Source organism: Opisthocomus hoazin, chromosome 14 (genome assembly GCF_030867145.1).
Source record: "Opisthocomus hoazin isolate bOpiHoa1 chromosome 14, bOpiHoa1.hap1, whole genome shotgun sequence".
In the NCBI taxonomy this organism is placed as follows: Eukaryota; Metazoa; Chordata; class Aves; order Opisthocomiformes; family Opisthocomidae; genus Opisthocomus; species Opisthocomus hoazin.
The window spans coordinates 232,506-259,308 of NC_134427.1; the positions used below are offsets into that span (position 1 = coordinate 232,506).

General features: G+C 46.6%; 2 protein-coding genes across 5 annotated transcripts in view; one reads left to right on the plus strand and one right to left on the minus strand.

Moving 5' to 3' along the window:
- Nucleotides 1-4,878: 4,878 nt before the first annotated feature.
- LOC104336285 (adrenodoxin) lies at nucleotides 4,879-11,899 on the plus strand. The gene is made up of 4 exons (XM_009942107.2): nucleotides 4,879-5,084; nucleotides 10,308-10,432; nucleotides 10,881-11,010; nucleotides 11,266-11,899. Exons 1-4 carry the CDS (start codon nucleotides 4,906-4,908, stop codon nucleotides 11,384-11,386), a joined length of 555 nt encoding a protein of 184 aa, XP_009940409.1. The 5' UTR covers nucleotides 4,879-4,905; the 3' UTR covers nucleotides 11,387-11,899.
- Nucleotides 11,271-26,803, minus strand: part of LOC104336287 (rho GTPase-activating protein 20) — a 43,542-nt gene continuing 28,009 nt past the window's right edge. For 3 of the 4 annotated variants that reach the window (XM_075435201.1, XM_075435199.1, XM_075435200.1), the window contains 8 exons: nucleotides 26,089-26,155; nucleotides 23,791-23,979; nucleotides 23,153-23,328; nucleotides 22,461-22,622; nucleotides 21,105-21,214; nucleotides 19,983-20,172; nucleotides 19,238-19,355; nucleotides 14,972-18,697 (listed from right to left, as the gene is read on the minus strand). In XM_075435201.1, coding sequence (XP_075291316.1) covers nucleotides 16,965-18,697; nucleotides 19,238-19,355; nucleotides 19,983-20,172; nucleotides 21,105-21,214; nucleotides 22,461-22,622; nucleotides 23,153-23,328; nucleotides 23,791-23,979; nucleotides 26,089-26,155 — 2,745 coding nt within the window. In that variant the 3' untranslated portion in view covers nucleotides 14,972-16,964. Of the gene's footprint in view, nucleotides 11,357-14,971; nucleotides 18,698-19,237; nucleotides 19,356-19,982; nucleotides 20,173-21,104; nucleotides 21,215-22,460; nucleotides 22,623-23,152; nucleotides 23,329-23,790; nucleotides 23,980-26,088; nucleotides 26,156-26,803 lie in introns of those variants that run through there. The other variant, XR_012765471.1, reaches the window with a different exon arrangement.

The window sequence follows — 26,803 nt, forward strand, 5'->3', positions numbered from 1 at the left end:
CACTTTGTCTGCAGGTTTGTGTTCAGTGCATCTGTTCTGGGGCAGTGCTCTGTACCTGGTCCTGTGGCCTTGGAGAAAGCTGAACAAGCACAAGTTGTCCTATTTGCTTTTATTAGCAGCTTGTTTGGGTACAGAAAAGGCGGCTGATGGGTTTTCATAGTGACAATGGGGAAGAGGAATTTTAGTTTTATTCAGTGGTATTAGTTCTGTGTACGTAAGCAGCCTGTATCTGTTTCCTTACAGGCTTGGTGCGAGGTGAGGTGTAGGCGGTTCTTGCTGTTCAATTTAAGAACGAAGGCTGTATTCTGGAAACCTTCATTATTCTTGGGTCTGTGTGCCTGCTACTCTGAGTACTGTACCTCAGACTTCACCCATGGGAACAGCATGGGCTTGCCTCTGGCTACCTCTGGGCAGCGACTAAGCCAGTGCAGCTCTGGCAAGAGCACTTCTCAGTCTCAGGTGTGTGTTTTATCCAGTGTTCCTCATTCACACCCCTTGGAGGCCAATTAAGAATCCTTTTCCCCATTTCTTTGAGAGGTAAAACAAGGCACAGAGGATGATGTGTTTCTTTGAAAGCGCAAGAGTGGTGGCTGAACCTCATGGCTCACTTCACGGAAGTCAGCTCAGATTTCCAGGTTCACAGCCTTTACGTGCCCCGACTGCCTGCCTTCCCACAAACCTGGAGGAGAGCATGGGCCAGTCCTGCTTGCTACAAAAAATAAAGGAGTGATAACTGCTGTACAGCAGCACAGTGCTGGCCTTCAGCTTTGTCATGACTTGTTATGCTGCTTGCTCAGTTCTTCCTTCCGTTCTGGATGCTTTTCCTTTGGGAGTTCCACTGTTGAGCATCCGGGATTTTATCAAGCACTGATTTGATAAAATGCTTCAGTATTGGACCAAACAAGTGTTAATTTGCTTCGCTAGATGACACCTGAAATCTTTCTGCATATGTTGCAGCTTGCTCATGGATAGGGGCCAGGTGGTTTCTGTCTTTTCCCTCTCCTGCTCTTGTGGCTGCTCTGCTGCCGGACAGGCTGCCTCTCCTGATTCTTCCTGCTCCTTCTGATTCTTCTCCTCCTGCTCCTTCGCAGATGAACTTCTTCCTCCCTTAATTTATCAAATGTATCAAATCTTGATTCAAATGGTAGTGGAATTACCTTCACAACCCTAGAACCGCAGCATCATTAAAACTATATTAGTAACTACAGGATTACACAATGATTTTCATCTGCTTTCAGAGAGGCAGCAGAATAATATGGTAATTTTAAGCCTTCTATCTAGGGTTTCTTGGAAGCCAGAAAGTTTACAGAAGAACTCTTCTGGTCAGAGCTGTTTGCACAGAGTGTCTTCTGCCCGAAGGAACTGATACAAGTCTGCATCGTGCTGGCTCTGGTTACGTGTTTGCTGAACTGGCCCATGGAAAGACTGAAACTGTAATGGTGGTCAGAGGAGCTGGGTCTGTTGTCTGAGAAGTCTGAGTGTGCTTCTGGCTGTGGAGGGCTGCTGTGCAGTGCTGATTTCAGTCTGTTCCCTTCTATAGCAGGAATCAGGGATGAGGTGGAGTTAATGGCACCTTATAGCTACTTTTTGGATATTTGCATGAGAATCTCCAGACTGGGGGGAGGAGGGGCAAATTGTCCATTGTGTGGTGCAGAAGAAATTAGACAATGTATTTCAAGCTAGAAAACCACTTCCTTCCCAGCATATGCTAACCCATCGCTAGATGTGTAGGCACAGCCACTGCACTGACAGCAGAGTGTGACCTGCTGGCAAGCAAGGGGGGTGTGCAGTGTGTGTGCATGTGTGCACGCTGATGGAAACTTGGTTTCTGCCAAACTTCTGTGAAAGAGAGCTAAAGATTCACTTCAGCTGTGTCTGTCTTGCTCATAAAGCATGTGCTGACCTGCAAAGCAACATTTTGAGAGTGTTTTCCCAAAGCAAGTATATTTTTGTTTAGGGTTTTTTTGTGGGAGGGGTGGTTATTTGCAAAGCTTTCTATTTTTGTGTCCTGGGTTAAATGAACACTGCTTTACTCTGGAAAGGCTGCATTTACTTCTAGGCTTGCTGCTGGATGGAGTAGAGGAGAGGAGGGATGAGGAGACCTTACTTCTGCCCTTTTCTCCCCGTTTCAAAGACCTTAAAATGGGTTGTCTGAACTCAGTACAGGGTATGATTCTCTCCTACCTCAGCAGGGTTGTTCCTGCTTTCACTAGAGGACAGTTGTCCCCTTCACTGCTGCTCACCTCCCTGCAGGGCTGGGTATGATGCTCTCAGACCTGACTTCCCTCTCTGTGTTGGCCTCTCTCCCATCGGATGGTTTTGACCTGTCACTTGCTGTGCTCTGAGTTCCTGGCGAGGAGCAAGGTCAGTGCCATGCAAACACACAAACGTCCTTGCTGTGAAAACTGCTATGTATATATCTCGTGTATCTCTCAATTCAAGGCTTGTTGGAGTGATAAGATGCCTTGTGGTTTGTTTAGTTGTGCTGTGGCCCTTTTCCTTGCGTTTCTCATGGCAAGCCTTGCTTTCTTTCTATGCAAATGACTGAGAGACAGAACTGGGCTGCCTACTGCATCTCTGTAGCGCCTGAAAAGCAAAGGCAAGACTGGGCAGCTGCAGAGGCTGCACAGAGCGACTTTAAATTTAGGGGTGAGCTGCAGCCCAAGAATTTGGGTTTGGAGGCTGAAGTATTCAGGGCAGCTTGCAGGAGAGAGCAAACCACCTGGAAAAGCTGACCTGAGAGCAAGGGGCCACAGAGCAGAGACACTGGCCAGAGCTGCGTTCAGCTAAAACCACTTGCCTCACTGCCAGTTCTTGTCTGTGATACAAGCAAGGGTGGGGAGGGAAGCCTTCAGAGGATATTCTACAAATTATTTGAAAGGAGGAATTTTTACGTTAACTGGGGCTGAGGGGTAGAATTACAGAGAAGTCCCAGTGATCTTGGGCATGGCTGGGCAGTCTGGTATGCACTCGTGCCTGCCACGTGGCATTACTGCTTCGGCATCATACCTCTGACCTGCTGCTCCCAGGGACGTGCCATGGGTGCTTCTCGACAGGCGACAGCTCTCTCGCTGACTCCAGAAGGGGGGGTAGCACTTGCTCCAGATTAAAATCTTAGTGATACTCAGTGGCCTGTCCCACCCTCCCTGCATTCAGAGCTGCTGGCCTAAACAAAACCTGAGGGGCAAATCCTGCAGCAGAAAATAATGCATTTGTGGGATAAGCAGGGGCTGGCATGAGAGTGCTGCAAGGCTGTGATTGCTGATTTCCAAGCCCATCATGTACTGAGCTGGGAAGTGTCACCCACATTCAGCAAAAGGAGTGAGACTTTGGTCAGTGATGCACTGCAAATACAACTCCAAGCTATCTCAGATTATGTCCCTCCATAGCAAAGCAGCACATGTTCCTGTTGCATGTGTCCTGTCATGGCAGCAATTATGCACAGCCTCCGCTTGGCAAATAGGAGTGAGGTGGAATGAAATATTCCTCTGTTCTGCTCTACCAGGTGCAAAGTGAACAGAGGGAAGTAGGTGATTTTAGAGACTGGATTTCCCCCTAAAAAAAAAAAAAAAGGTGTTTTCTTTTTTTAATTCTTTATACATTGTCCATGAGTTTCTCTCCACTGAAGCTATCTCAGTGGTGTGTTTGAATGCTTGGACGCTTGCCTCTAAAACTTTATTGGACTGAAGAATAGGATTCCCTTCCCCTCTTATGGAAAATGCTTGAACTCCTTAATGTCGTTGATGCTTTTCTCAGAAAGCTTAAGCATTCCCTTCCAACCCGAAAGCTTTGGGTGGAAAATTTTCATTTTAGGGTGAAAAGCCAAAACTTTCCAGTTATCTTCAAAACTATGAATCCTCTGTGCCGTGTGTGTGTTGAGGAGAACATTTTCTAGCCAGTTCCCATTCTTATGCTGTAGTTTCTCTCCCCTGCACGGATTGTTTAGAGAGTTGGGTTTCAAAGGTTTTAGCTTATACCAGCTATATTGCTGCATTAAAAAACTTGATTAAATCAAACGTCCTACCGAATGGTGAACTATTAATTGGGTATTAGGGACAATTCTAGCTCCTGAGACGAGAGCTGTTCTCAAGCTCCACAAAACCCAGGAACTGAAATTGTTTCCACTGTTGTATTTTGGTCCTCAGGGGCGAATTGATTTGCCCTGCAGAGGAGGGTTGGCTAATCTAGTTGACAGTGTTTCTGGGAATAAATTAAAGAGTTTTCTTCCACAGAAGTCTCACTAGCATGGAGTATCAGCGTGAAATCAATGATACTTATCTGTGCCTTTATGGCATTTTTCAGCAGAGAATTTAGCAAATGAGCAAAGTGTGGCTGCTTCTCACCACGGTCCTATGAAGTAAATGAGTGTTCACATTTTAGAGCTGGGAGCCTGCAGTACTGGGGAAGGCAATGATGTGGCCGGACAACATCCACATCAAGAGCAGAATCTGTAAGTCTTACTCTTCTCCCATTGCTGTAAGAACTGGCATGCCCCTCTCTTCCTGAGGCAGGTGGTCCTGCCAGTCTGCTCTTGCAACCCTTGTATGACTAGACATTGCAATGAATATTGCTCCTGAACCTGGATTTAGGTCTGGTTCCTAAAAGGGAAGTCCACAAGGCAAAACCAGGTGAGCGTATGCAGAGATGCTCATGTTACCGTGCCTCACCAAGTTCCCATGCCCTGATGGGCTAGACTGCAGCGAGATCCAAGCACAATCCCTCTGTCCATTCTTCCCGCCTCCTTCCCCTCCCTTCTCCCTCCCTCCACCCCCAGGGAGGCTGTCCTAGTTTTTTCTTTTTTTCCTTTCTTTTTTTCTCTCTTCTCAGCTGTACTTATAACTCTTAATCTATCTGGCCTTGCAATAAACAGCAGCCCAGGAAACACGGAGCAGGACCCTAAGTAGCATGATAGCTCAAGGCATCTCAGGGCTCATGCGACCCTTGCTAAGTGGAATGAATGTGAGCAAAATTCGCTTTATTTATCTCTGTGGGATAACAGAGCAGCATCACACACCAGCTAAGAAGGGGTCAGAAACAGGCATCAGCTCCACGCACAAGCTCCAGGATGCCCATGGGGAATCGAGGTGAGTAAAATGCTGAACCCTGCCTTGCTGCCTCGCAAAGGACACGCACTCACCTCTGCCTTGCCCCACAGAGGGGAGAAGAGGGAGGCCAGTGCAAAACATGGCCTCCAGGAGGTGGTGAATGGGGAAGTGTAGGCTAAGCAGATGCTGACAGGAGGAAGATGGTGCAGGGAGCTGGTCTGAGAGGTGCTGCTCCCTGCTTCTGGAGCTGTGGAGGCCACAGCTAGTGGCCTGGGTCCTGAGCATGAATATGATGATGTGGCACAAGAGTCTATTGACCACTGGGGGCCAGTCACCAGCCTTTGAAGAGTGGGGATGGTGGGCAAGGTGCGTTGGACAGCTGGGCTACGAGCCTGCTGTGTTCCTGCCGTGAGGAAGCTGGGACCACCGCTGGGTTGCTGTGGGAAAGTGCAAATTCTCTTGGGTTTCTTTGTCCCTGCTGCTGTGAAGGTAGCATAGAGAGCTGCTGATGTCTGCAGCTCCAGGGAGCAAAATGCCCTCTGTGGGGTTCTGGGAAGCCGCCCTGTGAGCCCTCGTGCCTTGCTGGCGTGCTCCTCTGGACAGGGAGACAGAGGAGCTGGCCCAGGCACTCGGCTGTCCCGATGGTGGCTGTAGGTGCATGGGGCTACGTGAGCCTACAGCCCAGTGTCCTGCCAGGCCCCGGAGGCCCGGGACTGGTGCTGGGCTTGCTGGGACTGCTTGCTTGGGATAGGGTGCACAGTTTGTCGTGGTGGCTGAGTTTGTGAGTTGAACTCTGGTGGAAATTGGACAGAAGTTTGTGTTTAGAAATGCTTCTAAATGCCTTTGGTCCCTGCCAGGGTCGGGGGCTCCCAGCTGGTTGTCTGAAAGGGCACTTGAGCCTGTTGAGGGGTCTGGTTGACAGAACCCCTTGGGAGGTAGTCCTGGAGGGCAGAGGAGTCCTGGAAAGCTGGATGTTCTCCAGGGAGGAAATCTGGAAGGCACAGGAACTGCCTGTCCCCGTGGGCTGAAGGGACAGGGCTGAGCAGAGAGGCTGCCTGGCACAGAGTTCTCGTCTGCATTTCTACAGCAGGAACTACTGCACACTCCCTGCCATTCTCTCCTCTGTCTATTCCCTAGGGATATTTCAGAAGGAGACTGCATTTCTCTGAACAGAATAAAGGGAATTTGTAGATCTCTTAAGCCAGTATGATCTGGGTCAGACTGTAATCTGCTAGGCATTGAGGAAAAGACCCAACCAACATCACAGAAAATACAATAAACCATTTTGCTATCTGACCTTAGAGAAAAGTTATACTGATAACCCTGCTTAATGGTCTTTATGAAGACTCGTTATCAGTGGATCTTCTGTCTAACTGGTTTGTTGCTTATGAAATTATCTCTGACAGTACTCGCAGGCATGCTGCTGTTTTGTATGGCCTTGGAAAGTTATCTTTTAGGGAAAAACACTGACAGGGAGAAGAACCACCTTCTTGAAACCACCTTCCCTAGTTCCCTGTGTCACAAAGTTTGAGACTTTTTTTTTAAGAGGGAATAGTCAGTTGACATGCATTGAACTTGCAGTGCTGAGTTTATCACGTCCCAGTAAGATCTTTCCAAAACTCTGACTGTGTGTCCTGTGACAGTAACAATATTGTAAAATAGTTCTGCTTAAATGAAGCAAAATTTGGTCTAACCAATCTTGAGTTGTTTTTAAAATCCTTGTTCAAAATTATTTTCTAAACAAAATGTGAAAGTAATTTTTTCATAGTTTCAAAAATGCCAGTAAACAAATTCAAAAGTACATAGAAAACATAATCTACAGGTTTTCTTTCCAGGCTTTCCTGAAGCCTTGGGTACCCAAAGCAGGTGGCATCCAGAGGAGATTCCAGCCTGTGACTGATTTGGGGGATATGAAAACAACTAGGCCAATACATGAATGGGTCTGTGGGAGGTGACTGAGCTGCACAGTGGAAACAAGGAGTAATCGGGCTGGATGTATGCCCCCAACAGAGGCACCTATACTAAGAACACAGGCAAACAGCTAAATTTTCCTCTACAGCCAGTGAGGAGAGAGAAGCTTCTTACAGGTGCTTTCTATGTCATGGTCTAGGAGTGCTTGGCATCATCCCTGCTCTCAAGAAGGGTGAACTGCTGCACCCAGGCTTGTCCAGTCATGCAGGGGGTCTGTGGCAGTAGCATCTGTCCTTCCTCATATCTAACTGAATACCCTGTGTGCTGTCCCTGGCTGCAACTCAGCTGTCTCGGGCTCATTTAACTGGCAGCAACAGTCAAAGCAGGGCTGTGTACAGGTGGAACTGCAGGGAACAAATCCCACTAGCATTTGCAGGAGCCTGGTGTGGGGATCCTCCTGGGACCAATGTCGGCTGAAGCTCTAGGTGCCTCAAGGACAACGTGAATGAAGTTTTCTGTCAATAAACAGGCGTGCAGCTTTGGGGATTGTTGGATCCAGCACTCTCTGCTTGCAGGCAGCCAGCTTGCATTGTCCTGTTGAAGAATGCATGGAGTTGCAGCATTAAGTAAAGTCCTATGACTTTACCATTTCTATTGTGTGACAAATTATTTCATCCGTAACTGTAAAACCAACATTGTGAGGAAACCTGCCTATTTTCCATAAAAATGGAATAAATGGGTCTAATCCATCAAAATAGAGAGGTTTGTTCTATTTTGCTTTCTTTTGATGCTTGAAAAACTAGTCTTGAAATTGCTTATTTACAAAGAAATATCTGTGGGTGTTTCTGTGATGGAGACTGAAATGTCTTAAAGATGTTCTTTGGCTGTTTGTCTTGGGAAATAGGGTGGTCCTGCTTGGCTGTGTGTGACTAGAATGTGATCTTTCCATTCTGCACATGAGAAACTGTTCCCGCTGCAGCATGGTCTTGGAGCTAACTTCACAGCTGTTTTCATAACCAGGGGACACTATTGTAGACTAATGGCCCAAAAAAGAACAGGAAGCTGGCTGCCTCAGATGAAGGTACAGTGGCCTCTATGTTCTGCTCCTGCTAGCTGAATCGAGGCAACTAAAAACAAAAGAATGGAGAAGGCAAAAATTATTGTTCCATCTCTTTGCTCCACTTCCAAATTTTGATGAAAAATGGAGATTGGCTTTCCAAATACATAATTGTTTGGAATTTTCTGCACCTGAAGTCTTGCTGATGAAGTCCATGTGACAGCATTTTAAGAAACAGCATACTTAGTTGCTTAGAGATGTACTGCAATGGTTTGTCAGCAGGCAAATGGGATTATATCTAGATGGTGACTGTGACTTACACAAAGCGGAATGAACAAGACCTGCAAACTTGAAAGAGGAGAACGTTTATTCCCCTTTTTCCATCACATTTTTGCAGGAATTCCTTCCTGTCTCCTATTCAGCTGGATATATCCCCTATACTCCACCTCTGCCTCTTTTCAGTTAAGGAAGAGCAAAGGAAACTGTTTAAACTTGATCCTTATATATTTCTGTGCTTTACTGTTAAAAGGAAATCAGCAGTGATCTCTGCATGCTTCATTTTCATCTGCCACAGAGCAGAGAGTGATGAGCAGACAGGGTAAGTCCTTTCAGCTGCTGGTGTTGTTATCCCAGGGACAAATTCCACTTAACTGTTTCTCCTCCCGGTCTCTGTGACTTTCCAAGGGGATGCCTGGCACAGAGGAGTGCGGGTACAACAGTGCTTCCTCGGCTGGCGAGTTTGCTCTACTGTGTGACTCTGGGGCTGTGACAGTTTGTATTCAGTGTATATTGCAAATACAGTGCAAGAAATCAGGAGATAATATTAGGAATTCTCAGAGCTCTGAGCCATACTTGCTGTTTGTTTCACTAGCCCCAGGGATTCCGGGAGAAGTGTTACCACTTTTTATACCAAATAGCACTTTTATTGGAAGAAGCTGGATGCTGCTTCACTCAGTCTTGTGTAAGTGGGCAAAATCAGGAGATTGTGAGCTTGGCCAGTTCTCACTGTGAAATTCACTCAGTCTTCAAGGCTGTGGTTCTTTCTTCCTATGCCAGAAATGACAGCAGCAAGGCCACGGGGCAGCACTGACGTTGCTAGTGCTTAGGAGTTTATCAGAGCTGTGGGAGACAGAGGTGGATCTCTCCAGAGATCTGGGAGAATGTTGTCAGCCTGACGGAAGAGAAAAGGGTGGACCCAGCTTCTGCTGCTGGAGAATGTCCTGGGCCTTGAGATGATGGGCACTTGGGCAGTGCCACATTGAGAGGTACTGGGCAAAACACCCACTGCTTCCAGGGTGCTGCCCTGTTTCAGCACAGGAGGTGGGATCTTTGGGTAACTGGGACCTCTTGCTTCTAAGTGACCACTTGGGTATGCACACGAAGAAAAAAAAACACTGTTTGCTCATGTGCTTCCACAGGCAAATATAATAGATGGTCGCAGAATATACTGTCTTGGTGAGAAATCCCTGATGCCACTATTCAAGGTGGCAGCCTTCTCTGCACTGGTGGGCCGAGCCTGTTCTGAAGGAGATGAAGTGGATGCTGTTTCCTTCTTTGTAGACATGGTTTCCACAAGTCAGCACTAAGAGATGCTGATGGCCTTGTTCCTAACTCTCTACCAGATTAAATCTCGCAGGCTGTCAAAATAACTAGCAGTTTCTCCTGAGCAAGGATCACATCAGCTCAGAGGAGGTTACTCAGCATGGTTGCTCTGTAAACTGGGGCTGAACATGTCTCATCGCAACAAGGCTCCCTGTGATTGAGTTCAGGGAATGAGTGGGCACTTCATGAAAGATCAAGCAGCAGAAAAAGAACAGTCATCAAGTAATCTACTTGGGAAGGGAAGGGGAAAAAAAGTGTGAATGAAAACAACCCTTATTGCATGATTAGTGTCTGATCCTGAGCACTTTTCATGTTATTACATCACTCCATCCAGGATTAACACCCCAGGCCCAGGACTTACAAATGCTTTGCCTGCCTACAAAACACTCCCTCTGCCAGCCAGCCTAAGCAGAAGCAGCAGGCGCAGAGCATCTGCGCTTATTCATGCACAGCTAAACACTTATTCTGAGGGATGTTTGATTAAGTGGGAAATACTTTGGGTCAATTCAGATTTGCCTGCCTCCAAGAACTGATAATCTGAATCTTTTCTGACATGCGTGGTGTAATCCTTCTAGAAAGTGTATGCACATTTCCCTCCAAGTGCCATGTCTCTAGTGCTCAGCCAAAAGGCCTCAACAGTGGATGCACAGGAAAAGGTGGGCTCCTCTGATTTTCACAAACTTGTCTTACAGCTCTGCAGACCAGGTGACGGTGCATTTTATAAATCGGGATGGAGAACGACTTACAGCCACAGCCAAAGAAGGGGAGAGTTTGCTGGAAGTGGTAGTCAATCAAAACTTGGCCATTGATGGATTTGGTAGGTGTTGTACAAGGGTAGGTGCTCTTAGGATTTATATTTCGGTGCTGTAATCAGTGGGTACCAGGGAACAGTGCAACTGTACACATGCCATTGTGTTCTTGTGAGACCATGAAGCAAGCTTCTCTTCCCCAAAAGCTGGTTGCTGGGCTGGCTTACTGCACCAAGACGGCAGTGTGACTTCCGCACCAACACTACTGCGATTCCAACATTGGCCTGTGTCAATACATTTGGCTGGTTAGATTTGATGTACAAATCTGAAAACTGATTGTGATCCTCCCAGAGAAGAGGCAGGCTGAAATCTGCATTTATCTGTTGTGTTTTCTGGCGTCTCTTTTGACATGCTCCAGATTTGTTAAAGGACCTTTTCTCACAGTGTTTCCGAAGATGAGCTCTCTCACCCGCTTGCTTTTTCTGATTTGCTGTCACTCCCTTGTTTCTCGACCAGGTGCATGTGAAGGGACATTAGCCTGCTCCACCTGTCACCTCATCTTTGAGAAGGATGCCTTCCAAAAGCTGAATGCCATCTCAGATGAAGAGCTGGACATGCTGGACTTGGCATATGGACTCACTGAGACGTAAGACTCCCTGCTGATGGCGGTAGAGCCTTAAACCTCTGAAACAGATTCTCAATACCTGGCACCTGTTTTCAAGGGGACAGGACTTATTCTGTATTATGGTGGTGCCTGTAGAGCCGCTTTCTTTTGGGGCACAGGAGACCTTTACAGGAACTTTAGTGAAAACCCAGCCTGGACCACACATCCCAATGTGGGTGGGAAATTTCTTCCTTTACTGTGGGAACAGATGAGCCTCACATAATGTTTTCTTCTCAGATCTCGCCTTGGCTGCCAGGTGTGCGTTAAGAAGTCGATGGATGGTCTGACGGTGCGGGTCCCCATGGATGTATCAGACATAAGGAGACAGCTGGAGGTTGAAAAGCAAAGCAAACAGTAAATAGAAATGCTTCCTGCACAACTCACGTCCTTATTCTAGGTGTGGTAGGGTACTTCGCTTTTGGTTAACACTATTGCTTTTTGTGGCTGGCTTGCAGTAGGCCATAGAGGTCTGATTCCGTATAAATGCCTGTTTGGCAAATCTTATTTAAAAAAGCTTAATGCTAGGGTCTTTGGTACGTGTTTTAAGTGCTTAAGTGCTCTCCTAAACGCAACTGGATTAAAGCACGTGGCTTTACATTTCTTTGGGTGGGTAACAGTAAACGTCTGTGCTGTACGTGACTCACTCTCTCCTCTGAAATTTAAGGAATTCTGCTATCCTAAGTAACTGCTGGGAATTTTGCAAGGCTTGGCTCGTTATCTGTAGAGCAGATTTTTCCCAGTTTGGGAAGCTTAAGAAGAAATAGTTGTTTCAAATACAAGCTGGTGTGCTGATTGGCTTTGATGGTACAGGCCTAGTTTGGTTAGCAAGAACACGCTGATAACCATTTGAATGCTGACATTTCATAGAAGAGGGAACCACTTCCTATGAATTTGAGATGTTACATGTCACTGAGTTGTTATGTGCCATGATCTGCTACTTTCTCCAAATATTAAATTTTCCCATTGTTGTACTACCACATATGTAAAATAAAATTTTAATAATCAGGCTTTTAGACCTATAAGATGCACTTTTCTGGTAACATGAGCCGGGTTGGAATAGAATGAGTTTGATGAAAATTTAGGTATAATATCCTGTTGCCCTGGTTTACTTGACTGGATTTTCCCCTCATGTTTGAGTGAATGTGTCAAACTTGCCATCTAAATGTCACAGAAGACCCATGATCTGAAACCAAGTTTTCCAAACAGAATTCTGCATGGAAACCTTTCCTATGGATTTCAGTAACTTATTGGTTTAAGTTGGTTGCTATTCTTAGGCCAGGTATCAACCCCATAAAAGATGCATACATTCATACATTTAAAAAATGCTTATCTTGTATTAGAGCATTCACAGTTTTATTTGGCATGAATTGCAGTGTTTTGATTGCGGGGGGGGTGGGGGGGGAGGAGGAACTGCTGTATACCTGTCACAGGCCCTTCCAGCTGGCTCTGAAACCAGTGTAAAACCCCCTTTGCACCCCGGAAGTTCAATCAGAGGAGCATGTGGCATTTGTGCTCAAACGTATTTAAGAAGGAGTGATAGCCATTAGAAGGAGGAGACACAAGGATGGTGCACACAGGGAGACATGGGAGTTGACATGGGAGGAGGCAGCTGGATTGGCTTTCATATACAGGTAGCCAAAATAGCCCACACCACTCTTTGGCAAGTATATCTGTCCCTCAAAGGTGCCATGGGATAGGAGAGAGGACTCTGCGTGAGGGAGCTACCTGCAAAGGATGGCGGAGACTGGCTTTCCCGACTCTGTTGGGATTTCAGAAATGAGATTGAGATTGTTGAAATAAAAAAAACTAAAGCTGCCCCTGGTCACTTCCATCGTGCTTTCTGTCAGCGTGCAGGATAAGGGAACAAATCATACAAGCCGTGAGAAGAGGCTGAAGTGCATGAGTCATTGCCTCTTCAAGGCAAATGAGCTGGACTGGTCTGGCCTTGATCTATACTGGGAGCAGGTCATGAAGACTCCTTGCTTCCTGGATGGCAGCCACAGGACACATCTTCCTGAGTGACTGTGTTAAGCGGGATGCTGGGAAGGACTTACTTGGATGAAATCTCTCCCTTTGATCTGAAAAAGGGCAGAGAGAGAAGGGAAACCTATTTGTGTCTGAGGGCTGTACGTTAAGGGAAGGTGTGGCCTTTCTTGGGCAGAAAGCCAGCTGTGTATTTGGTATTTCTTGTTATGAGTAAGCTAGGTGCTGTGGAACTTTTTCAAGACTGCTTAGTGACTTCCAAATACATCTCTGTGTCCCTGGGAGCAGCACATCCCCCTCGGGAGTTTTGAGACAGGAATTCTGGTAGCAGTTGGATATAATATGTGACAGGCAAATGACATCAAGCAGCACCCTAAGGCATCACTGACCACATTCTCAGCAGGTGTAAACTGGTGTCAGAGGCAATGACTGTGAGAATGGAGTATCCTCCTATTGAGAAAAGGGGCCCTTAGTTGAAAGTTTGTAATTGTCTTCCTTGGACTTCACACGAGTGCTGGTCCAGAGACTCCACCATGTGAGAGAAGATGAACAAAACATGCATTTACAAAGAAGACAAAGCTAAAAGCGTTGCACCTTCCTTCTTTGCAGAAAAGCAAAGAGCATTATTCTTAATCCTTGACTTTCCAGCTGCTGTGTAAGCTTTCCCCTATGACACCTGCACCATGTCTGCAAGCTGCTGGGGGGGTGTGGGGTGAATCACAGCCCCAGGTGGCATGGTGACCCACTGCTGGGTGTCTCCTGCCAGGGACTGACCGGAAAGCAGGGTTCTCTTGCAAGAATTAAGTCAGAATTTGTATTTTGGCTAATTTATACTTGTGGTCTTGAATTCCCTGGGTTTAAAAGCAGCAGTTTGGCATTATTGTCTAGCAGAAGCCAGGAGCTCCAGGACCTTTTTTTTTTCTTTGTGGCACAGTCCCATGGAGACCTCGGCCAGGCTTTGGGAGGTTTACAGGTGGGGCATTGCATTAAGGCACTTCCCTGTTCCTCAACTACACTTGGAGCATACTGGATGTTGGCACAACTCATAGGTTTCCTGATCTTCTATCCCTAGGAAATCTGACTAATTTGCTACGTGTATTTTGATGGCCTTGAAGAAAGTGGAACACTTCTGCTAGCTTAGTGGATGTAGGATTGGGTGCCAGAATAAGGGGAGCATCTTGGTCTCCAGCAAGCTGGACTCTCGGACTTGCATTACTGCCAGGGCTCACGAAAAAGGAGTGCTGCAGATCTCCACGCCCAGGCCTAGAGGCAGCAGGTAAGCAGGGTCTTTGTGCCCACAGGGCGGCCGAGTCTCCTTCTGTTTTGTGGAGCACCCTGCCTCTGCTGTGCAGCCACATGATCCCACAGGGAGCAGTGGTTTGTGCTATCTTTTCTGATAAATTTTGGAGGCTTTTGCTTTAAATGAAGAAAAATTATTAATAGAGAGCTAGGTTAGAGCAACTATCCAGGCAAACGCGCCCATATTAGGCAGCCTAAGATGAGAAGAGGAAAATGTGTGGTTTGCCCTGCCTCTCCCAATGTTCTACCTTGCTTTCTAACTTGCTCATAATTCTTTTAGGTGACGCAAATTGTGAGCATTTGCATTACTCTGCATTTGGTCCAGGTCCCGCTTGTTTGAACTGAAACCAGCCCAGCCACTGAGCCAGTTTACAGTCTATTAGCATGTTTAGAATACAGAATAATCTCTCTTCCAAGTACAGACAGCATTTTGTCATAATATTTAGTGCTGTTTCACCTTCCTGAAAAGACACAAATAAGAGTATTGCCTGAGCCAATCTGCTGGAAGAGGGCTCCTTGTCAGCGTGGCCAGCCTCACAGATCTGGGGTGGGAAGCACGTGTGTTTCACAACGTGGTTCGGTGGTTGGCAAGCGCCACCACCCAAGCACAGAAGACAGGGAAGTAAGAGCAAGGGAGCAAAAGGTGATCGCCGCACCACAATGACAAACCAACCTGTGTGTCTTTTATTGAAGTAGTTACAACCGTAGCTCTAGGAAAAATACCGTGAATGCCTCATCAGTGTTCACATGTGAGGGAAATGATGGTGGTGGTGGGTTTATATTACAATTATATACACCTTTCATCATACAAGGGCCACCAAGGTGATCTGGGACACAGAGTGCCATATCTGAGCATTAAACACCCTGCATTTAACAAATCAAACTCTATACAACTTGGAAAGTGGGCTCTGGACTTCCCCCCCCGCCTTCCCCTGCCCTGGTATTCGATGGTGTGAATTTGGCGTGCTGGGCCAGCTTCCAGTAACTGACTGTCTCGGGCAATCTGGCAGATGAGTGGAGGCATCTGATACCTACTAGATAATTTTACAGATGTGGCTTCCCCCACTACGCAAGGACTGAACCATGGCAGGTGCCAAGCACCTTCAGCTATGGCTATTTGCAGGGGGCACTTACTCTGCAAGGACTGCCTTTTAATCATTAGGATTCATTGATTTCTCTTGTCATTCATCCATTCACTCTTACTTGAGTGAAAGAAGTGTCTCTGAGAGAAAACACCTTAGAAAACTCTCACATAACTTTCAAATCAAACATCCTGAGCCTTTTAACCTTTCAGACTTTTCCCATCGTTTTCTTACTGCCTGTCAAACTAATGTGGTGCTCTCAGCTTGTTTTTAGCTGGCAGCATCACAACCATCTAAGCAAGTCCCGTTAGGTCTATGGTGCTTCTGAGCACTGCCTTGAGTCGAATCACAGGGTTGCTCGAAGAGTCCAGTGGCTGCATTTCTTCAGTGGTGCAACATAAGCAGCCTGCCTGGCACTTCTCCAAACTTCATTCTGCTAGAGCACACTGGGCTGTGTACTACACTGAGTGGGAGCTCACTGCATCTCTGAGACAGCATCAGTGCTGTGAAGCCTGGACAGTCTCAGCACATGGACTGTCTGACAACTTTCTGGCCAGATGGGACTTCGCTTCAGCATCCACTTGACAACGTTCCTGACAACTTCCACAACTCCTTGACCTCATGCTAAAGCTAAATCATGCTTAACTCCCTCTCAGTGTGACTAGGTATTCCATTAGTTGTCCCATCCACACTGCCGCTGGGAAGGGCCTTCTGAAATGTCACCATCGTTTACAGCACTATAATGTCATCTTTTACTTGGACTAAAAGGACCAGCTACTCCCAGAGGACACTGAAGATGACAAAATCCCTTATAGTAGCTGTGCCTCTGTCTAATGCTAGCGTGGGGGGAGAGGGGGTAGGAGAAGAGAGAATCAATGCAAAATTAACTGGGGGGGGAAGCAATCTTGGGGTTAAAATGTTACATATGCCACCTGTCAGTGAAAGCTGGGCGATGCATTTGGTTTTTCTGGAACTCAGCCTCAAACAGTAGTGAACGCAGACTGTGAGCTAGACCACCAGGTACAAACAATGAGCAGAGAGACGCGGCAGTGATTTCTGGGATGGAGGTGAAGGGTCTTCCTCTGAATGAATGGTGGTGATGAACATGAATAGTGGAGGATTTTTGTGCAAGCATAAAGATTTTTAACTAATTCTGAGGGAGAGTTAGTTGTCCCAGTTCTCCGGTCATCCACACACATCAGCAGCTAACTGGAGAAAAGAAAGCAGACTTTCTCCTTTCCCCCTTTAAAAAGAAACAGAGTCAGACCTTGTACAGGTCAACTAATTCACAGACAGGGAGAGTCTGGTGGCATTGAGCCCACTAGACACCCAGCCAGTGAAGTCTCTTCCATAGAATAAGGGTATAAAGAATAAAAAAGAACAAGCCCCTGCCCTCCCCCCCCGCCCCAGCCAAAATTAATGTTAAACCCCAACGTTACTTACACATTAGTGTCACTTTACACTTACTGCCCCATGCAGCCTGCTAGATTCTTCACACCCTGATCATACCTTACAGAATATTTTCTGCTACACATACGCAAAAAAATATTCAGTTCTTCCACATCGATCTCCCTAAACAAATGTCTCTTCTGCAAATGCCACTGTATCACACTCCTCTGTGGCCACCTCTGCCAGCGGCTGGCTCCTAAGCCACTCCACACTGCTCCGAAGAAGTTCATTCTCCACCACTTCTGCCTCAGCTGTGGGACAAGGCTTGGTTTCATTGTGCTTGAAATATTCCCTGACGGTATTTCGAATGGAGGCAGGGAGGATGATATGGATGGTGTGGCTGAATGTGTTGAAGCCCTTGCTCTGGGTTGGTGCCTGCGCCGTTTCCACTGGCTTGCTCTCCAGCTCCTGGGGAGTGGAGGCACTTTGGGGGCTCTCTTTGTGCTCTGCCTGCAGGGATGGGATCGTTGGTTCATGGTGGTAGCGCCTGGATATGGACTGCAGGACAAGGGGGGTATTCTGCCCATAGAAAACTGTCTGGGGGATATGGACTTTTACAGTCTGCAAGCTCTTGGACAGGCTTTGCTCACCGCTGCTGGGTGAGTCACTGCTGCTGGTGTTTGCCGTGGGGCTCTCCTCTTCCACTGGAGACCCCCAAGAGTCTTCTTTATTTGGGGCCACGTAAAAAGTTATCTTGGTGCGCTTCAGGCTTTCCTGGCTTGGAGGGCAGGCATTAATGCTTTTGATTTCTATGTTCTTCACTGCCTTCTCCCTGTGCTGCTGGCAGCTGATCTGTGGGGGTTTTTCAGTGGCTGGGCTGGCAGCTGGGAGCTCGGGGTTTTGTTCAAACTCTTTGGTATAATCCCGGCTCCTGAGCCCTGGGCCAGGGCCCCCTGCACAGCTCAGCTGTCTCTCCTCTTCTTCGCAGTCAATGTCAGTTCGTGGGCTTCCCAAGGCAGCTCTGCTGACAGCTGGAAAACTTTTCCTCTCTCCAAAGCAATGACTGCTCTCTACAGCCTTGAGTTCATACTCATGGAAACTGTCCAGGTCACACTGATGTAGAGGCACAGGAGACATGAAGGACTTGTGCCACTCTTTCAGGGACCTCTTGGCAATCTTAGGGGACACAGCATAAAGCCTGGCAGATGTGCCGAACATGAATGGCAGGGATGAGACATCTGTGGGACTAATGGCTGATGACTCTGAGCAGTAGGAGAAAGCACTGTCCAAGGAGCTGAGTGAGGAGGCAGACGGTGAGGTGGTGGTAGAGGACAGGCTAGAGAAGCTGGACCTGTTGGACAGGCTGGATTTCTGAAGGCTGAGCTTCATCACCCTGGAGGTGGTCTGAGGTGACTGCAACAAGTTCTGCCTGGCCTTATTAACCCCAGGGCTTAGTCCTTCATCGATCAACTTCTGGCTCTCTGCCTGCAGCTGCTTGAGCCTGTGGATGTAGTCTGCATGGCTGTGCATGATGGTGGCATCACAGCTGGATTGGCGGGCCACTGGCTCATGGCTCGGAGCAGGAAGCTGGGAGCTGAGGCAGACACTGGGCTCTGATGAGCACCGGTCCCTGGCTGGGCTGAGTGAGCGTATTGAGCCAATGGAGCAGAAGGAGCCCTCCTCTTCCAGGAGGTCGTAGCTGTCTGCACTGGTGTTCTTTTGGGCTTTGCTTTGGTAGCATGCTGTGATCTCACTGAACAAGTCCCAGTCTTCCTGATCCTCATCAAGTAACAAGCTGCTGGACGGTTGAAAAATGGCATCTGTTTCAGGTACCAGGTGGTGCTTTGGTTCTTCTGGGTCACAAGCAGAGAATTCCAGTTCATCAGAGGAATCATCATGCTGGGCCAAGCCTACGCCTGGGATAGAGAACACAAATTAATTTGTTGCCTATGTCTCCTAACCCCATATAGTACCTTACAACCAAAGCAGGGAAGTATTATCAAGTCCATGGAAAAGCAAACATGATCCATTATTTTCACAACGACCAGAGCAGGACTGGGAACAATAGCAAAAATTCTGGCTTGATGACCTGAGCCTTCACCACTGGCCTGTATTCACAGGATAGTTAACAGAGACAACTTGATCTCTTTCCATTCAACATTTGATTTAGCTCTACAGAGCTAACCCAGAAAAGACTGCTGGGACATTGGTATTGCTAAGGCTACACTAAAATCTTGTGATGGCTGGAACAGGTTAAACAGCAGCCACAAAGACAACCATCCTCGGGGACACATTTGAAGTTATGCACCTCAACCCTCTGCTTCCTTCCAAAATGAACTGGTTTTCAGTGCTTTCCCCCAGAAGAGACACGAAGGGAAAGCAAACTCTTTTGCATGAGGAGTTTACCTATTAAAAGATTTTATGCATTTCTGGAGGATACAGTACCACCAACTTACCCAGAGATTCCTCTGAGTTTTCAGACTTCTTTTTGTCTGGTCTTTGAAACAAGGAAGCAATGTCACCTCCAAAAATCTCTCCTGAGTTTTCAATCAGGAACTGCACTAACAAGGCCACCTGGCAAAGACATGAATTTACAGAGTCAGTTTCATGAAAATATAGCTAGCTGTACAAAGCAAGTCAGATTAGTCCCAGAATGTTCCTTTCCCTTTAACAAAGACGTAGTTATCTACAGAATCTTTTGCTCAAGAAGCTGTTAAGAACATGGTAATGCATCTGTATGAACTACACCTGGGACAAGAATATGAGCTACATGGGTAGGTACAGTGAGCCAGGTACAGCATGTTCTACAATTTTCCTTACTATTGATACCACCTCATAGGCTACAAGCAAGCATTCGTCCCCTCTGATGCACTACGTTCATTGCTTACTTTGTCTCTGCAAGATGGCTTTAGAACCAGCTGAAGTGGCAGTGTCTAACTTCAGCTGCTCCATCTTTCTTGTGCTTGCTTGACCATATAGGAAGTTCCTCTGGTAATGCAACCATAGCTTCCCTTTCCACCCTGGATAAACTGAGTGTCTAAATTCCCCTACCAGCATGGGCACAGCTGCACAGAGGAAAGGACAAAGCTCAGGCGCCACTCAGCCAGCACTGTCACTGATCCTATGCCTTCCTTTAGTCTACAAAATACAGTGCCTATAAAAGGGGAAGAGAAGCATGAGGCCAAACCCAGGAAAGAGTACCTTCTTTGTAGACCTGCTCTCCTCTTCAGGTCCTGTGGGCCTTGGTAGCCACAGCATATTGGGTGCTATGCAAAGAGCCAGGTTAAAGGCATTCATCTGATTCACACCGGAATTCTGCTCAATATGATGTAGGACTCCAAAGAGGTGTCTGAGTAAGATGAAGTTGGCCTCTGGAAGCTGGTTGACTAGACTATTCAGGGAGCAGGAACAAAGGAAAACAGTGCTGTTCACAAAAATCTGCTCCTCAAATATCAGAATGTGCTTCCTAAAGCTTTTGCCCCCTTCTGTCCTTTTGCAACGAGTTTGAGACATTCACACTCGACAATAAAGTAAGACTGCATCACTCCACTTCATCAACTTACATGAAATCCACAACTTTACATCCATATTGCCTACCTGCTCTGGTCACAGAGCTGGAGGGACCAAGGGACTTAAGTCCACAACGCATGGGCAGAAGTCCATAATGCCTTAACAAAACAAAGGTTGCCCAGAGGAGATGCATACAGCTCCAGGCCAGCCACACATGAGACAATGCCATTGCCTGTGTCTCATGCTATAGAGACAATGGAGGACGGAGGGCCAGGCCAAATGGTAAAGTTCAAAAACTGAGCTGACCCATTGGTGAGGTTTGATATACTGCATATCCCACAGAATGACAGACTATTCTCGCTCAGGGCAGCAGCTTAAAGGCAGTAAAGCTGTTTTCAAGGTCCCATTCACCATCTTGGCAGGGCTATTTCTTCTACCTGCCAATATGATGATCAGCTTCATTTTGTGCACATAAGAAAAAAGTGACTATTGTTAAGGATCTACTTTCACCAACATTTGATGAACTCCTGGTGGCTGAATTATTGTGCTTTTTCAGTTTGCTGGTTCTGGTAATGTGAACTGGGCATGAGAAAAGAATTTTCTAATGACATTTTTTGGGGTCAGAAATGTTAACAATGTTCGTAAAAGACCATTGAAAGGAACATCCTCTGACCAGTGACACTGGCAATCAGCAATAGCTCCACTGTCCACTGGAGCATTGCCAGGAGTCTCCCAGAAGGTGAAGTCTCTGCTTAGGGCCGTATGCTCCCCCTTCTCACACCAAAAGAAGCTTTTACAAAGGCTTTTACGAACCTTTTGATAGCTTCAATCTTATGTGCCCGATTTTCCGTGTCTACAGCTTCCATCCACAGTCCGTGCATGTCTGAGGATAGAACACTGTCAGGTATATTTCGGAGAAAATCCTGAATTAAATATATATATGCAGAGCAGTCTGGTCAGTTTTAAATTCCTTGTTTTGGTTTCACAATGCATATAGTAATTGTTTATTCATGTTAAGCACAAGATAAAACAAGACATGACACAAATACATTTCTCCTCCCCTCCCCACTTCCACCAAGCTGTCCTCCTCAGGGCTCTTCTGTTGCAGCACTGCAGAACTGTGCTGCAGCTGCTGGCAGCAGAGGGTGAACAGCCAGCCCTCGTGCCCTGCCCCTTCTCCACAACAGGACTGATCTCAGCTGCAGCAGGCAAAGGACTCACCCTAAGGCTGCGCATAGTTCTGTTTGAAACATTTCTGAGCTACGAGGATTGCCGTCTTTTTCTCAGGGGACTACGTGACAGCTTAATATATGTCTTGCATTGAAAAGTGCCTGAATATCCTCCCAGTCATCAGCTTTTTGTATTAGGCCAACAAGAGCAAGAGACGGGGCTGTTTTTTGATATGTTAGATACCTGAATTGTTGTGACTAAATTTAAATGCCAGTGCAAAAGATAGGATGTTCTTACTAAAACTTGGGTCTTGTCTCAAGCTTCATCCCACACCCACCACAATCCTGCTGCTTGGATTTGGCAGCTGTTTTCCCTCTTGCCTGCTGGCTGATTAGAGGGTGAAGGCTTAGGGTGTCAATAGTATAGGCCAGTTCCTTTGAGCATGGCCTCTCTGTTCAGGAGGGAGATGCAGAGCAGTTACACTTAAATGGCACGAGTCCTCCCATATTTCCCTGCAGCCTCTTCTGTCTGTCCAGAAAGGACAAAGACCATCCATGCTGCCGCCACCAAAGAGCTTCATGCCTATGTCAGTGCAGCATCTGAACTGCTGAGTCCAGACTCTGGCGTATTATTTGTCACTGTATAGATACCATAGTTATCTTGGAAGTAGACATTACTATATCACCTGCTGGAGGCTGTTTTGTACAGGGAGGTGCAAAATGAAACACTGGCCTGAGGGCCAAAGCACATACCTGCATGTGAAAACAAGCACCACTGGCTCAGGCAGATACCTTTGTGCACATAGACGGACCAAGCCATCAGGAGTGAATGTGCCTTGCTGGAAAATGCTTTCTGTTCACTCCCCCCCCCCCCCAACCACCCTCCCCCCCCCCCCCCCCCCCCCCCCCAAATCTTCCCTATCCATACTGACTCACGTTGCTTCCTTAAAGAAGAAAGGAACCATTAGTCCAGACAGCTGAGTTACTTGGCCAAACATACCGTGATGACAGCTGCAGCAACAAAGACTGACTCTCCATCCACCTGGACATCATCTCCAGAGTTCAGCTTCTCTTTCAACTCCTTGCAAGTCTTGGCATTGGCAGAACGTCTGAAAATGCCCCTGGTAGAGGGACCTTCATGGTAGAGCAGGAGCAGCATATCCTAAGAGAAAGCCCAGTTGTACTTAAGAACCTAACACTTTACCCTGTTGTTTGTGTGTATTATACCTCACATAGTATAAGATAATCAGCGTAAGACCTAGTCAGCACCAGGAAAAGGACAGACATACAAGAGATTTATCACGATTTAACCAGGGACAAGAGCCTGTCAGCTAAGTTGCAGGTACAGTTAATATGGGTACGCTTATTCTGTGGCAAGTGTGAGCCCAGTGGACTCTTGCAATGAATGAGGTCTAGGCTATGTAGCATGGCATAGTCCACTGACATTGCCCCTTGTCAGCTTGTGACGACCCATTTAGCGACACTCATTGAAACAGGATGGACATCTGAGCATGAAGTAATACAGATTACACAGGAGAGGGATGCTTTCACCCTTGTTACAGAGCTAGATCTGAATCACAAGCAAATGATGGTCTTCCCCCTCCAATCCTCATAAATACCACAACTGGCTTTAAACTCTGGGCTAAACACATGAATTTTATGTCAGGACAAACAGTCCAGGCTGCTCCTTACCATGATTGGCTTGGGAAGGATCCCGTCAGGACAGACAGAGGAGAGAGACAGGCCAAAGAGCTTCCGTGGGGTGGTAGGTGACTGCAAAGGAGGGCTACCTGTGGGGGTGCTGGTGCTGCGGCGCAGAGCCCAGTCAATCAAGGACTTCTTCCTCTTGGCATGTTTCTGCAGTGACTCTGAAAGAAAACACAGAGCTTTGTTACACACCTGTCTGTCGTTCCTACTGGCCTGTGAGTGATCTGCGGTGGAGGCAGAGTTCCCAGCAAAGCCAGGACGTTCTACCATAACGTGTTTAGTAACTACACTCTTAATGGGGGTGGCTGGATAATACACAGCAGAGAAACCTCTTGTTCATCTCTCAACCATCAGCAAAACTCTTATTCAACTACTGTTCTTCACGGAACCTTGCCACCTGTGCAGTGTAAGAATGGCTTGCAATTGAAAACTAATCAAGGACTGAAAGCTAATTATGAACATTTGCACAGACAAATTTAGCCTTGCTGCATCTCTTCGTCTTTGCATACACTCAGATATGAAAGTGACTCTGGGGTACGTGTCCGATGCTAGGAAAAGTTTGGCACTGCCATGGAAAGCAGCAAAGTCTCTGCCTGGTTATAATGCATTCCTGCAGCCCCTACCTCTCCTCAGCTGTGTGGGAGCTTGGAGCCTGGGTTTCAGGACAAACTGACACTGTTTTTCCTTTGGGAGCTGATCAAGGAAGGAAGCCTCTGTCCCATCAGCCAGGAGGGTGTTATTGTTGGTTCCTTGTTGCTGGTCAGCAGAGTCCCGGAGACAGTTCAATGCGATGCTGAATGGATACTCATGCCCTGTTGAGTAAAGAGTTGTGTAAAGAGCAAGCAAAGATGCTTGTGAAGCTGTGTGAAAACAGCTCCAAACCTGGACAGGAGGAAGCAGCCACAACCAATGGCTCCCACTGCAGCTGAGCCTTAAAGCAATGTTGCTCAAAACCTCCACCTGTGGACTAAAGAGGCCACAGCACATCTGTACATATATATGATCACTGCTTTACAAATAAGTTCGTCCAGTCAAACGTGGCCAGCCACTCTTCATTAACAGCTCTCCAGAACATGATGCAACAAAGCACTGTTAACTGGATTTAAGCCCTTATTGACAGGCTTATGGGCCCCACTACACTGATAAAATGCTGTAAGCACTGCTCTACGTAGGAGTTCGCTTACTACGACAGTAAGCATACTGTATGTACGTAATACAGTATGTATTGGACGAATACAAAAAGTAAGCACGTGCCATGACGACCTGGAAAACACCAATAAACAGCCACAGTCTAACGAGCCCCAGAATAATAGTCTTACTATGACAACATGGTCTTTGGAGCAAGATCTCTTTAATAAACCAACACGTATAAACTTCCTTGGAGAGCCTGGGGATGTATTTATTGGGTTATTACTGAAAACACAATGCAGAGTTAGCACAGAGATTACTTGTTCAGCGTAACTAAGCAGTATTATGCTTTGTAGTATATGGCAAAGCAGTCTGAGCAATGGCTGCACCATTGATACATATGTCAGAGAAGCAAGCAGCAGTTTAAATACATCTAACAGCTTTGGTTTAGATACTGGGTAAATCAGCATATTTCCTTACTTCCTCTATGGCAGATTGTACATTTAATCTTATATTTTGTTGTCTTTTTTTTGCCAACAATCCACAAAAAGCCCCTATTATTATTATTGTTGTTGTTGTTGTTATTATTATTATTGGAAAATTCCAGCTTTGGTGATCTCCATGATGAATGCTTAGCACTTAACAGACAAAATTCAGTGGTTTATTTTAAAGTATTTCTTGTACTTCTGAGATCATCTCCTACAGATCTCCAGCACTCTCCTCTGTTGTGACTGTCCTCAAATCCCTCCACATACATCCCTATGTTCCCTCAAGCCTCAGGAGTTCCTAAAACCTAATCACAAATTGTTAAAAAGGAAAGTTTTCAAATAAACAGCCTGCAAAGGGCATTGTCTCAAGTGGCCCATGTGTGCTTGTGAGGTCAGACTGGTATTGGATCAAGGTGGCAATTCAGATGATGACATTAAGGAGCCATATGCAACAAATTGGGATTTTAATATGACACAAAACCTTGTGTGGAAAAGAGTTTCCTTATTTGTGAACTGAAATGCAATGAAAACTAAATAAATAACGAAAAAATAGGATAAATGTGTTGGCTTCCTAACTAGAGGCTTAAAAGTCACCAGTGAATGCCTCTAAGAAGTCCTGCTTCCTTCAGCTGCCAAAGTGCTTTCCCCTGGACCTAGCATGTTCTTACTGAATAACCATCTAACTGCAATGACTTGTTTTGCTTCTGACAGAGTGCTCAGGAGGTGTCAGGAGACGCTCTGTCTGATGGACATCAGAAGATGTCTCTATCACAGATAGGGAAGGTGGGCTGAGGATGCCCCAGACCACACGCACTGCTGTGAGAAGAAGCCTGCAAAGCTGAGCAGCAGAGGGTGACCAGCCTCCAAGCATGTAGCCCTGCAAGCTTATACCAGCAGTTGCAGGGATGGGATTGAGCTTTGAGGCATATCCTACCCTTACATCACATCTACTGCACTGAAAGAACTTCTTAGGCCAGCCTAAAAATCTCCCGTTTATTTGGAGGCGCACCTGCTGAAAAGTGTCATGGGCTCCCATCCAGAAATGCACAGATTTGCTTGGAAAAAGGAGGCAAGTGTGAAGATCTTCAAAGATGTCACCATGCGTTGATTAAACATGGATCCTGAGACCATAAAAGCCAAGTGACATCTCACATGAGCTTGAGGTCACATCAGCAACAGTCTCCGTACCATTGCTTTTTTAAGTGAAGAGTGCAATGTTTGAGATGTTTCTCTGCCACACACATCAGTATCATTTATCACTTGTTTCTGTGGTGCTAGGATTAAGGAAAAAGGGAGCGCTCTTACCAATGAGAGGGTAAGCAGGGTCATCTTTTCCTGAGATCACCCAGAGGTGGTGTTCACTTGTCCTGCCCTGGGAGTTGAGGAACAGAGAAGAGAAAAATACATGGTGAAGGGGGCCAGGATGAGGGTCCACAAGGTTGCACTCCACTCAGAAAGCAACAGACAGAAACAAGCGGCTGAACAGGCCAAAGAGCCAGGCATGCACGTCTATCTCCAGGACAGCCGCACAGCTGTGAGGCATGGTGCTCTGGATCAGTCTGTCCAATACAGAGTGGAAGGGCAAAGGTTCAGAAAAGAAAAGTCTAGAGCCAGCAGGATGTAAACCCACATGATGGTTTCCCAGCCTATTTTAGCAACATGTTCCATAACCTTCCTTGGTATTAAACAACTGGAACACTGTGAAGTTACCTGTTAAGCACTGTAATGGGAAAGGCTAGACCACAGCAATGGGCAAGACTCATCACTGATTTGCTCAGTATTTCATGGCTATATCAATAATCCTTTGACAAGCCTGGCTCAATCCTAATGCTGGATTGCAAGCATTGAAGTCCTCTGAAAGCCAAAGGACTTTATTAGACAAGGTTTGAATTTAATTTAGGCATGTAAGCAAGTCTGTGTTTCTAGTACTTGGCACCCACACAAAGAGATTGCTTCATCTTGTAGTCCGGAGAGTATGAATGCCTTACTGGTTAGCTACAGCAAATCTAGACTTCTCCCC